The 12,714-nt window shown below is 54.4% G+C and overlaps 1 protein-coding gene across 1 annotated transcript in view; it reads right to left on the bottom strand.

Annotated features, from left to right (window-relative positions):
- Positions 1-12,714, bottom strand: part of TMEM63B (transmembrane protein 63B) — a 37,070-nt gene continuing 24,356 nt past the window's right edge. The window contains exons 15-23 of the mRNA XM_077811905.1: positions 12,534-12,640; positions 11,037-11,123; positions 9,055-9,120; positions 8,281-8,443; positions 7,651-7,756; positions 4,058-4,225; positions 3,706-3,821; positions 3,136-3,213; positions 1-1,268 (exon numbers count right to left, since the gene is read on the bottom strand). Of these exons, the coding sequence (XP_077668031.1) occupies positions 1,101-1,268; positions 3,136-3,213; positions 3,706-3,821; positions 4,058-4,225; positions 7,651-7,756; positions 8,281-8,443; positions 9,055-9,120; positions 11,037-11,123; positions 12,534-12,640 (1,059 nt within the window). The 3' untranslated portion in view covers positions 1-1,100. The remainder of the gene's footprint in view (positions 1,269-3,135; positions 3,214-3,705; positions 3,822-4,057; positions 4,226-7,650; positions 7,757-8,280; positions 8,444-9,054; positions 9,121-11,036; positions 11,124-12,533; positions 12,641-12,714) is intronic.

Raw genomic sequence — 12,714 nt, 5'->3', positions numbered from 1 at the left:
GGCGGCGGCAGCTGGGTGTCAGTTTTTTATTTTAAAGGGGGGGGGGGAAAATGTACAAAATAACGCCACTTAAAACAATGCCACATGCCCCATGGTGAGCCCCCACCACGGCCCGACTGGGATCCAGCTACTGCAGATGTGAAAAGGCCGTGCCGGGGGAGGGGCTCCCTCTTCTCCTACAGGCTGGCTAGGATACACGCCCATGCTAGCCCCTATGCTCCCCTCGCCCTGCGAGGGGTCCTCCCACTATCCTCGCCACCCGGATGTGCTCTCCAGCCATCGCTGAGCCTGCGCGGTTTTCACTGGGTGACACCTGCTCCCCGCACTCGGCTGGGTGCTGCCACGGACACTGGGGTCCATGGGGAAGAAGAGCAGGAACAGGCCCAGGCTGTTACACTTCCCCCAAACCGGACCGTGGCCCTCACATGCCCACAGAGCCAGGGGCTGGGGAGGGGCACCCACACTCCGATGCACATGCGTGTGGGAGACACAGCCGGGGGGCAAAGGGCAAAGCTCCTTCTGCGGCTAGGACCTGTGCTAGCTGCAGGGCTCCCAGCCACCCGCTACTAGCTGGGGTTGCAATACCTTGATTAAAGCTTTTTTTTCTTTTAAATCTAATAAATTATTAGTGTTCAAGATTCCAGATATGGGGGGCTGAGGGGAGGCCACTGGAGACCAGAGATCCTCTCAACACTTGCCACCTCAAAGCATCCAGGCTTTTGCTGCCCCTGGGTCCTCTTTCTCCCAGAATGGAAGCAGCATGGGTCAAAGTCATCTTCCTCCTCCTCTTTCTTCTCCCTTCCTGGGGTCTCGTGGTCTCAGTATGTGTTAGAGAAGGTAACTAGTAAGAGCAGGTCCCTTCTCACCCACCCAGACGGGAGTGAGAGGGAGCAGGGCAGGGGAAGCAAGGAATGGAGAATTTGATGCACAGCCCTTTCCCACCCTTGGAATGAGCATTAGGGCAGCAGCCAGGGCAGGTGGGAGGGGGCAGGGGCTGGCATCCTCCTTGCCACGCTCCCGTCTCCATTCGGTTCTCTCTCTGTTTGCAGCAGCCACCCTGGCTCCCGGGACTGCCCTGCCCCTCCTGCCCTCTGGGGTCGCTACTGGTGGATCTCGTTCTCTATCAGGCTGTCCTCACACGACTGGAAATCCGTGTCGTTTATGCCGTCCGGGTTGATGAGCTCTTCGTCCTGGGACCCCTGCTCCTCGGACTCGGCCGCGTCGCCCTCCGGAGAAGAATCCTGCAGCACTTGTGCGATGTACTTTTGCTGCGGAGGGGAGGTGGGGGAGAGGGAAAAGACAACAGACCTGTTAGCTCTGTGCAGGCTGCTGGAAAGCCACAGCAGTGCAGTACGGTGGGTAAGCGCCATGCAGACAGGAGGCTGAGCGCAGGGCATGCTGGGGCTGAAAAGAACTCCTATTGCATGGAATGCACAGGTTTCAGCATGAGACGGGGGCAGGGAGAAGGACTGGATGATTTCAGGGAGGCTGCTTGGATGGGAAATGCTAGCAGCACGGCCAGGGGTGCAGCTCTTGACGTCCCATTACAGGTAACCCCCCCATTTTCTGAAGACCTCGAGGTAGATCTGAACCTTCCAAAGAGCCAGGGGTGGGAGCATTGGGAGTAGTGGGGGTCAGAGCTTCTACAAGACTGGAGGGCCTGATATTAAAGGGGTCTGATTTTCCCCACAGAAGACAGGTGCCCAGCACTTTCTGGCAATCTAAGATGGCTCAAGCTGGGCACTCGCATATCGAGGCCCTTTTGAAAGAAGCTTCCTTACTGTGGGGATGGGGCGCAGCAGGGGATCTAACCGGGAGGGACAAAGCCACCCCCTCAGGAAGCTGGAGTTCAGCACAGACCTGGTTTACCTGTACGGACACCTGTCTGGCTGCATGGCAAATGGGAGCAGTCAGGACAGTTTGGGGAATTCTGCCTATCCCTGCCCCCCAAATCTGCAAATCAGCCATGTCACAGCAGAACTTTACCAAACAGGCCCTTGGGTAACTGGAAAGCGCATGGCAGCAGGACTGCATGGGCTTGGGAAACGGTGACAAGGCCAGGTTCGCCGCAGCGGCCTCTACACATACACACAGCCATTCCGATGAGGCCTCATCAGGGCTCCCCCGTATGCTGGGGTGAATCAGGAGTCAGTGGAGTCACGCTCCTGGAGGGGAATCCAGCCCTTCCTTTACTAGTCACACATTGTTTGCTCTCAGGACAAATCTTGATGTTGCAAAGGACTCACAGCCCCACTTCCTTGTCCCCTTTGTGCCACTCAGAGCACCCTGGCATGGGGGAGTCCCCAGTGGGATCAGGACTGGTGTAGCCAGCTCCTGTAGGAGGCCCAAAGAGCCCTGGTATAGGAGATAAGGGAATGAAGGGGCATGGCTGGGATGCGTTGCAATCCAGCTATCCCCAGCTGGCAAATGGTCTCTTGGAGATCATTACCAGCTGTCACAGGCCAGAGCATCCCCCAGGTGGCTCCAACTTACAATGGAGATGCGGGCAGAGTCCGGCAGTTGTAACCTGCTCCTTGAGGCTCCTTCCTCCCTCCCTCCACCACCCGCAGATCTTAGCTGCAGCAGAGTATCTGGCCTTGGAAGGAACTTGATTATACCAGAGCCGGTTTGCTCAGGAGAGATTTAAAGCGGCAACCTTAGGGACTCCAGACCCCAGAGAGCTGGGCCGGGGGTGGGGGGGGGGAGAGGTTACCCCAAAAATGTTTTCATTCCATCATGTCAGCTTGCAATGAAAGCAGCTGGCGCTGGGTTGTGGCGGTCCCAGCCCTGCGACATTTGCAGCGTGCCCTGATGGGCGAGAGCCAGAAAGTGAAACCAAAAGGGGAACTGACCCGTCTGGTTTCATTGTCCCAGCTGAGAGAGAGGCAAAAAGTGAACAAACAGCATCAGGGGCACGAGGGGGGGGAGAGAGGAGACGGACAGTACAATTCCTCATCTCAGCTGGGCGAAGGACATGCGGAAGGGCATTCTCTTCTGAGCCCTGCCTGCGCCCCACGGATGCTGGCTGGGCCAGGCCCGGAGTGAGGCCCTCAGACAGGAAGAGATGTGTGCAGCCCCCTTCCCCTGTCCCAAACCGAGAGACACACGGCAGCGGGGGAGCTGGCGACTCACAGCGGATTTGGGAGCTGGCGGCATGGCGGCAGGTTGCCCGTTCACCCTCCCGTCCACGGCGTCCACCTCCGTGTGGTCAATCTAGAGGGCAACAGAGTGAAATGGAGACATGGCACAGAGATGGCGGGGCAGCTGGTCCACTGACCCCGTCAAGCCTTCCCTGGGAGCCTTATCTGACCAGGGAACCTGGGCGCACAAGCAATGGCTGGGCTGCAGGGGGTTGAGTGCCCAGCTCAGGGGCAGCCCCATGAGGCTCCTGTTCCAGGAGGCTGGAGAGGGAACAGCCTTATGTGTCAATGATGAGGCATGGCAAGGGGGTGTGCCTCCCAATAAGCTTTCCTGCCCCCCACAAGACCAGTGGCGGTGGTCCTGAGATGGGGGAAGGGCCCTGTCCCAACTACACCCACCTGCATGTGAGTGGGGAGCCAGGAGAGGTATTCGACCAGGGAGCCCATAATGAAGAGGAAAGGCCCTGTGAGGAGCTTCCCTAACAGCCCAACTTGAGGTAACCCCTCATCACCTCATCCACGGTTCCCTCCAACCCCCCACCCCCAGTGCCTCCTGGGACCTCACCTTGTAGTTGTGAGCACTGAGGTATTTGAAGTGTCCGAAGCAGACATGACACAGGCAGATCACAATGGTGATCACGAGAACCACAAAGGTGAACATGGAGGTGGGGGCCAGGAACCCTGGGCAAGGCAAAGGGTCACAGTCAGGGTGGTCGCACACCCAGCATGCAGCTCCTCCGGCTTCACCCCCCCAGGGGCCTTTGCCCTGGCCCTTTGCCCACTACAAAGGCGGGACAGCCAGCACGTGGTGCTGAGGGGACAGGAAGCCCAGCACTCTCAGCCAGGCTGAGTTCGGTGTTTATAATTCGGTGCCCGCCACGCACCCCCTTAGCTCCCTCCCCTCGCCCCGTGCTTACCTGTGCGCATGGTGGAGAAGAAGAGAAGCCAGAAGAGGCAGAGAATGGGGGCTGCCACCACCTGGTTCACGGCCCCCGAATGGATCTTCTTGTCCAGCTTGGCTGGCAGGTAAGCGTAGTACAGGTTGTACCTGTCAACCAGGTGCTTGAGTAGCATGTACATCAACCCTGAGAGAGAGCGAGAGAGACACACAGTGAGCAAGAGCAGTGAGGTGGCTGCTGGGCTCCAGGGTCAGCAGCAGGGGATAGTGGGAGATCAGGGACCGGCTCACAGGTGCCAGCATGCTCTCTCTGCAAGGCTGCTCAGGGCTGGACTTTAGGGAGACGACTCCAAACTCAAGGTGCTGGGAAGCTGGAGTGAGTTAGCCAATACTCAGGTGAAGCCTCATAATTCTCCCTACCACGCCTGCTGGGAAGGCCCTTCTCCAGTGTCCACTTCACTGCTGAACAGAGGGGTCAGAGTGTTGTGTGGAGTGCAACTCCCCCAGAGCCCCACTTTCCATAAAGGAAAGGATTCATTCAACGGGGCTAAAGGAGGACTTTCCAGCGTTATCTGACCTATTCCACACTCCCAGTGCCCTCTCCGCCAGGCTGAGCTGCTGTGCTAGGGATCTGAGCGTCCACAGTGACACATGTACCTGCTGTAACACCCCCCACTCCAGGGAACCCCCGCTCTGGGATGCAAGCAGATTGCTCTGCACCTGCTTGAGAGGGGAATCCTCAGGCCAGGTGCGATACTCAGGGGGCTCATTTTCATGTCATTATTTGTGCCCCTTAGTGCCAGCAGAAGCCAGTGCCACCTATGCATGGCAAAGCATCGAGTGCCACACCAAAAATTCAACCTCCTGGAACACCAGCATCAGGCAGGGCATTAACACTGAACACTTCAGCAAGTGTCGAGAGGGAAGCACTTGCTTGGCTGAGAACCTCTGGCCTGGCTCACCCTTCTAGGCATGAGCTCTGCAAACATGGCCTCTCCAAGAAGATATTTCAGGGAACAGAAGACAAGGCCCATGATAATATTGGACAGAGAAGCTTCTCAACCAGCCACACATGGAGCATTATGTAGCTAGGTCACCGCTCTCCATCCTCATGCGGAGACTATGATCCACCAAACAGAGTGGTTCAGGGACTCCAGCATCAGCTGGACTGGGCAATAGGTCCATTCGCTGTCCCCACACACATGCACTTGTCACCCTGTAGGGACTGCTGTCAGGGCAGCAGAGGGGACATACTGCCAGTCAGGAAAGCGTTCTTTTGGGGCAAAAGGGGTCTTTGGGCAAGAGGCAGAGCAGAAACAGCTGTTATGCAAAGACTACCGAGGCCCTTTCTTTTCCAGCTGGGAAATCGACAGCTCACTGCCCAGCCTGGCAGATGTTCTCACTGCAGTTACAGGGGCAGCCATCCCCTGAAATGGGGGCAGCCAGAGAGCCTCCTAGTAGGGAGCAGGGGGGTCATCTTTCTTACTGGTAATACATGACCAGGTGAGAAACAGCAGCAGGCATGTGGGTGGAGCTTCCAGCTGGTAGCTCGCTTGTCCCTTAACTGGGAATGCTGGGCACCAAGGGGGTGCGAGAGCCATTGTGTGTCTATTTACAGCCTGGCTCTCTAAAGGGTCTAATTCGCACAAACGCTCAAATACCAGACCCAGGTGACAGAAACCATGCCACACAAGGGCTGTGGGGGTACCATCAACAACAACTAACTATCAAGGCCCTATATCTAAGACACCCCTCAAAATGTATTCAGAGGAACATTTCTAATGACGTTTCTTTGTAAGGGTTCACAAACAAAACTGGGCTTGGAATGTAAACCCCGGTTAAAGAAGATAAGAAATTGTGCCATTAAAGAATCATAGCCATGCTTTCCAAACTCCCTTCCCCAAACAGATTAAGGGGATAACATCTACTGACTTATAACACTGAAATATAAGTATGCAGGATGGCTAAATTGCAAATGAAAAGCTTTGCTAGTTCTAGGTTAAGGATTTGTAACTGTGGACAGCAAATGACCTCAGATGAGGTAACACTTAGGCCAAGACCTTGGTGGCATAAGTGTGGTTTTGCCAATTCTTCTTTTACATAAAATTGCTGATCTGCTTAAAACAGGGGTGGGCAAATTTTTTGGCCCGAGGGCCACATCAGGGAATAGAAATTGTATGGCAGGCCATGAATGCTCACAAAACTGGGGTTGGAGTCTGGGAGGGGGTGTGGGCTCTGGGGTGGGGCTGGGGATGAGGAGTTTGGGGTGTAGGAGGGTGCTCTGGGCTGGGACCAAGGGGTTCAGAGGGCAGGAGGGTGATCAGGGCTGGGGCAGGGGTGCGGGAAGGGGTGCAGGTTCCAGCTGGGGGTGTGGGCTCTGGGGTGGGGCTGTGGATGAGAGGTTTGGGGTGCAGGAGGGTGCTCTAGGCTGGGATCAAGGTTTTGGGGAGCGGGAGGGGGACCAGGGCTGGGGTAGAGGGTTGGAGCATGGGGAGAGGCTCAGGGGTGCAGGCTCCGAGCACCGCTTACCTCAAGCAGCTCCCGGAAGCAGTGGCATGTCCCTTCTCTGGCTCCTACGTGGAGGCGTGGCCAGGTGGCTCTGCACACTGCACCAGCCGCAGCCACCGCCCCTGCAGCTCCCATTGGAGCGCTGGGGGGGCAGGGGGGGACACTGGAGCATGTAGGAGCCGGAGCGGGGCCATGCCGTGGCTTCCGGGAGTCATGTGGTGTGGCCCCCTACCCAGAATCCTGGCTGGAGCGGGGCTGATCCACGTGGCGTGGCCCCTGACCCAGCGCCCTGGCTGGAGTGGGGCTGAGCCGCTGGTGCAGCTCGCGGGCTGGATCCGGCCCATAGTTTGCCCACCCCTGGCTTAAAACAATGTTATTGCTGACAGAACAAAGGTACGTATCGTGCTGGAAGTTTTGAGGTAAAAAGAGACAAACCTGTGACAACAAAAAATATGTCTTCATGGGAAGACCCAGGGCAGTGCAACATAAAATGACATGACCCACAAACTGCAAAATCCAACAGGAAAAATGGTGAAGCTGGGTAATTAAAGCTCGTGCAGGAGTAATGTATGGGTTATCCCAAACCCAAAGGGCTAATGTGTTAAAAGCTGACTGAATAAAGATTGAGGTGATCTGTAACTTAGAAATGTACGAAAGATCTCAGAGAACATGGGCTCACACTGGGGAAACACCGTGGCAGGAACTGAAGGAGGGAACTGAAGGACCCCACTGAGGGATCAGAGAAGACGATGACTACCATGGAAGGCGGCACGATTTCCCAGTGCCCCACAATGTGGTAACTTGGGCCCATTTACCAATTCTGTCTTATCTGTTATTAATTGTCTGGCATAAGTGTATGTGGACACTACAAGTGACAATAATTGTCTGAAATTGTATAAACAAAGGTAAAAATTGATTAAGCCTAAATCGGGTGGACTCGTGACTCAGTTTCCCAACTTTTTATCCGCACCAAGATAATGCCTCCAATCGCACCCTGCAGATGGGGCTCCCCCACTGGAGGCAATGAAAGACACCACCTCCCTCCTGCCTTTGGCTGCAAGCCTTTCCAAGCACAGCAAGGCAGAGGGGCGCCGGGCCACCTACCAAAGGGGACGATGATGGGGCAGGTGATGCTGTAGGTCATGACCACGGTGAAGACGCACATCATCCAGGCATAGGCGGCTCCGAACTGGAACTCATACGCTTGGTGCTGTGGGAGGAAGCAGAGAGCACATCAGCATGGTACGCAGAGCTGCCCAGCGCCCTGGGTAGCGGGAAGCACGCGTGCATGCACAGGAGCGCACGCACGGCTCTGTCCGTGGGCAACGGTCTGTTCAGGCTCTCTGCGGATGGGTCTGTCTGGGAGCGCACGCACGGCACACCGCATGGACTTGCCTTAAGAGGAGCTGTGGGAATCCCCCTGCTCTCCCCAGGCTCTCTGGCTGCAGCTCTGATCTTCCTGACGCGATGCCTGTTAGCAGGCTGTTTCCTTAAACACTAGTCAACGTACACTTATGTGCGAGCATGCGTCTGGATGTGCACGGGTATGGCTGTGCAGCTTGCACAGGTTCAGACTCATGGGTGCACGCTTGCACAAGTCTACAACTACAGGAACACGCCCAGTGTGTTCACCAGGGGCCTAACATGCATCGGGTGCTCGGGGCAGGTCTCCAAGGGTGGCCGCAAACGTGCCCAGCATCTGCTAGGGGAGATGGGGTCGGCTCCACCACGTACCCGCTTGACGTTCCTCCGCTCAGCGGCTGAGCGGGCCAGGCAGAGGCGGATCATGTACATGAGCAGGCCAGGGATGCGCAGCAGGTCCATGGCGTTCCCGATGAAGGCAGAAGCGATGACGTAGTTCACAAAGAAGGCCCCATTATCAGGCAGGAAGACGCACCTGGGGGAGGGGAGGAGAGTGAGACAGGCAAGTAATGCTCCTTAACCTGACCATAGACATGGAGGGGCATATGGGCTGCAGGTCCGGCTGGGCAGAGAGGAAGCTGGCCAGGGCTGGCACTGCCATGCAACGGTCACTGTTCCACCTCTTCCTCCTGACATTCTGCTTTCTAGGAAGCTGGTGTGTTTTACCACAAACAGGCCAGTCTCCCCACATGTCCCCCCAGGAATAAATCTGGCTAGGAAGAACCAGCTCAACAGCTCTAGAAGCAGCTTTGGCTTTGGAAGACCTCACAGAGACTCAGGCCCCCTCTTCCAGCAGGAGGCACTGGATGGGACGGGGCAGGAGCACTCACTGTGTGGGGAACTCCCCAGCTACGCCAGTCCCAGGCTCTCCCAGCAAGGAGGCACTGGATGGGACGGGGCAGGAGTACTGGCTGTGTGGGGAACCCTCCAGCTACGCCTGTCCCAGGCGCTCCCAGCAGGAGGTGTGGTAAGGAATGGGGCAGGAGCTCAGGCTGTGAGGCGAGTTCCCCCCAAACTCCAGTCCCAGCAGGAGTCACAATTACAAAGAGAGGCTTTCCCCACCCCCTGGTTTCAGATACCACTTACTCAAATCGCACTGCGGCCTCAGCCAGGAATTTTTTGTCAAACAGCCAGCGGAAAAACACATCCAGACTAGGGAGAACAATTAAAAACAAAGAGTCTTGTGTGAGTATATAAACGTTTGGAGATCAAGGAGCACAAGCTGTACGCACACGTGGTCACGACCCATCTCAGGAGCTGGAACAACAGCTACTGCGAATACACAGTAATCTTGGAACACGGATGCTCTCAGACACGTGTATATGTGAGAGCGTGCTGCTGTCCTCCCCTTTCTAGTCTTTAGGACAGAATGTATAGAGGAGGAAATCTTTAGTATATGGTGCGACTACTGGGAAAGAGGGCTCAGACTGTGCTGGGCTCTCTGTCTCTGCCGTCCATCCCATGCGCATCGTTGTACCTGTACTTCCTCACTCAATTCTGCAGGGGAGTTAGCAGCAACATCTGCTGCAATTCTCTGCTGACCCGGTGGGGAGTTATGATGGGGCCTTAAATGGATGCTTTAAAGGAAAACGGCACAACAATAGGAAGTAGTTTCCACTCACTTGAACCAATATAAAAAAAAAGACTAAAACATTTGACATTATATTATATACATGAAAATTAAAGATGAAATAAGGACGCAGTGATATTGTCAGTCTGAGGATTCATATCAAGACTGGAAGATCAGAACGGCAGACAATTTCTACAGCTCTTTTTAGTGCAAATATTTACACCCCCACCCCCAGAAAAGAAAACATACAGAACTTGCCCTAACAATAGCTGTGGGAATGGTTTGCTGTCTCTGGCTGCAGCTCTGATCTTCCTGCCTCCTGACACGTCAGTGGCTTGTGTATCCATTGACCTTGAAATCTAATTAATTAAAATACCTTTGATTTCAAGGTAGTCTCAGGCTCCCCGCCCCTCTCCCTGCATCATATTTTTCCTGTTTTTTAAAACATTTTTCTCTCTGCTGGATGAAAGAGCCACACAAACAAACAGGTGAACCCTGCCTATGCAAGGCAAACAGTGAAACTGACCAACTCCAAAGGCCCAGATCCTAAGATCAGTGGAAGTCAGGTGCCTTAATCCCTTTGAGGATCTGAACCAACCTGCCCTCAAACACACAGAATAAACAAGCCGAAAGAAATCCTTGTTCTCTCTTTTAATTCTGTTAGGTTTAGGCCCAAATTCTGCAGCCTACGGACTTGCATGTGCTCATTTGCGGAGCGCAGTTTGACCCTGAAGCATTGCTTGTGCAAATAGCCAGTAAAAGATTCTCAGTCAGAAGTGTGCTTATTTTTAAACCAAGGGGATCCTTTTAAAGTGGGAGCCAAATATAATTAATGGGGTCACACAGCTACTCAGCCCATATCAGTGGAGATTCAGATACAGCATCAGCTATTTTCAAGATACTCCTGAAGAATTTCCCTTAGTCTTGTAGCACTTTGCACTCTCCCCCATTCCCTCTTCACGTCAGTGCAGCCTGGGCTCTGAGGCCTCCAGAGCAGAGGACCTGTCGTAGCAGCAGACAGCTGGTGGGAAACCATTTGGGGTGGCTTTGTGAGTATTGCCATGGAACATTGGCCTGAGGATTTGGGAAGTGGGTCCAGGAGGAAGGCTGAAAGGGTGACACTTCATTACAACATGTGGGGAGGCTGGCTGCATCCTGCCCCCACCTGGCTACAATGGGGAATTGGCTGGTTTCGTACAAATGGGCTTATTTAATAGGTTTGTTGGAAGGGGTCAACTGAGCAGGATCTAAGCCCTGTGCAATTGGAGAGAAATTAACCAGCTTGCACAGAGCTAAAAGGGCCAACCCTGTGGCTCTCGGGCAACTGCCACCATCCCAAGCTCAAGGGGAACAATTCCCTATTTGCAGTTATAGAGGCGCCAAATGGGCGCGAGGGCAGTCTCTCCTCCACTATACAGGACAAGGCACTGGGCTAAGGGCATCCGCAGCCCAGTGCATCTTGTGGCGCTGGGTCTCCAGACCTGCCTTCGCTTCCCACCTGCTCAGGCCCAGCGAAGGCAGCAGCAAGACCATGAAGATGAGGAAGGTGTAGCACTTGTGCATGGTAGTCCTGTTCTCTCCAGACCTGTGGGCACAGAGGAGGCCATTAGCAAGTGGACGGGGAGCCCCACAGTGGGCGACCACACCCATCTATCGATCCATCGTAATGACTTACAGTGCACCCTCTAGGCCCCTTTGGTACCAATCTGTCCATTGTACTTGTCTATTATTATTGTTAATTATTTGTATTCTGGTAGCTTCTAGGAGCCCATCATGGACCAGCCCCCGGCTGCGCTAGGCACTGTATAAAAAGACTGTCCCAGGACATGTGAAGGACAAATGAGTACAACAGATAGATAAATGGGGGATTGCTGGAATATTTGAGGGCTCACAATTTGCAATGTCTTTATTCTCGGCAGTGCTCTTATCCCCATGCTACAGATGGGGACAGACTTGCCCAAGGTCACACAGGAAATCTGTAACAGAACAGGGAATTGATCATGGTCCCCTAAACCCCAGACAGGCACTCTAACCACTGAATCATCCTTCCCCTCACCTAGTATACTCCTTTCAGCCCCAGCACTCCCAACCCTCCAGGGGCTCCTCCTGAATCAGCCACAGGAGTGAATGCAGACAGCATCATGCCTGGTGCTTTACAGTCACTGAGGCCTAGAAAAGATTTGCTGGAATGGTAAAGCTCTCCCCTATGGCAGAAAAGATTTGCTGGTATAGCTGGAATGGTAAAGCTCTCCCCTATGGCAGACACATCTTATGCTGGCTAAAAAGTCCTTTTGTTTGTATAGCTTATAACTGTTCATCTTATTTCACACTTTTGTTGGTACAGAATCATCACCCCCAGCCAACACTGGACTACTGGCACACACTTCTAGTGTAGACCCAGGCCTAACTCACCATCACAGATCTCCAGCATGGGGGCTGGGCTCATTCTCCGATTTGGAGAGATGAGGAAAGCGAGGCCCAGGGAAGGGATAGGACTTGCCCAAGGTCACACCCAGCTGGGATTAGAACTCTGGATTTCCAGGGTGCCAGCTCTATGCTCAGACCACTAGACATACTGATTGCAGGCCTGCCGCAATCTCAGCTCAAACAGGCTGAGCCATGTGACCTAACAACCTGCGATCAGGGCAGCAGGGTCCGACACAGCAAATATCTTGGCTCATAAATACATAACAACAATCATACACATACAAACGTAATGCCTGCCAGCCATCTGGAGCCCATAGAGCTTAACAGACTGTGCATATTGCAATCAGTTCATCCAGTCACTGAAGTGCAGCCACCTCTGAGATGGGGTCCAGCACCTGATTAACAGCTGCAAAGCACACTACCCCCACAGTTTACGCCAGGAAATGAAATTACAGGCGGATCTTAGATGGGAGGAATAGGACAAGCAGGCCTTGCTCTTGTGCAAGGTGCTGAGCGCACACAGCTGGCAGTGGTGCTCAGGCTGAGAGCAGGCGCTGGCTGTCCTCACCTGGTCCAGTGAGCTTCGAAGAAGGCGGAGTAATACACGATGGTTGGCAGCAGAGCAGAGAAGCACCACAGCAGCAGGGTGGGGAAGAACTGGGTGATGATGGGGTTCTGGGAAGGCAAAGAACACACTGTTCATTGCAGTCAATGCAAATCCAGAGGCTGGGCACGTGGGGGAGGGCAGC

This window comes from Eretmochelys imbricata, chromosome 3 (assembly GCF_965152235.1).
Source record: "Eretmochelys imbricata isolate rEreImb1 chromosome 3, rEreImb1.hap1, whole genome shotgun sequence".
NCBI classification, from domain to species: Eukaryota; Metazoa; Chordata; order Testudines; family Cheloniidae; genus Eretmochelys; species Eretmochelys imbricata.
Note: the sequence above shows the minus strand (reverse complement) of the source record. Positions and strands in the feature narration are given on the sequence as shown.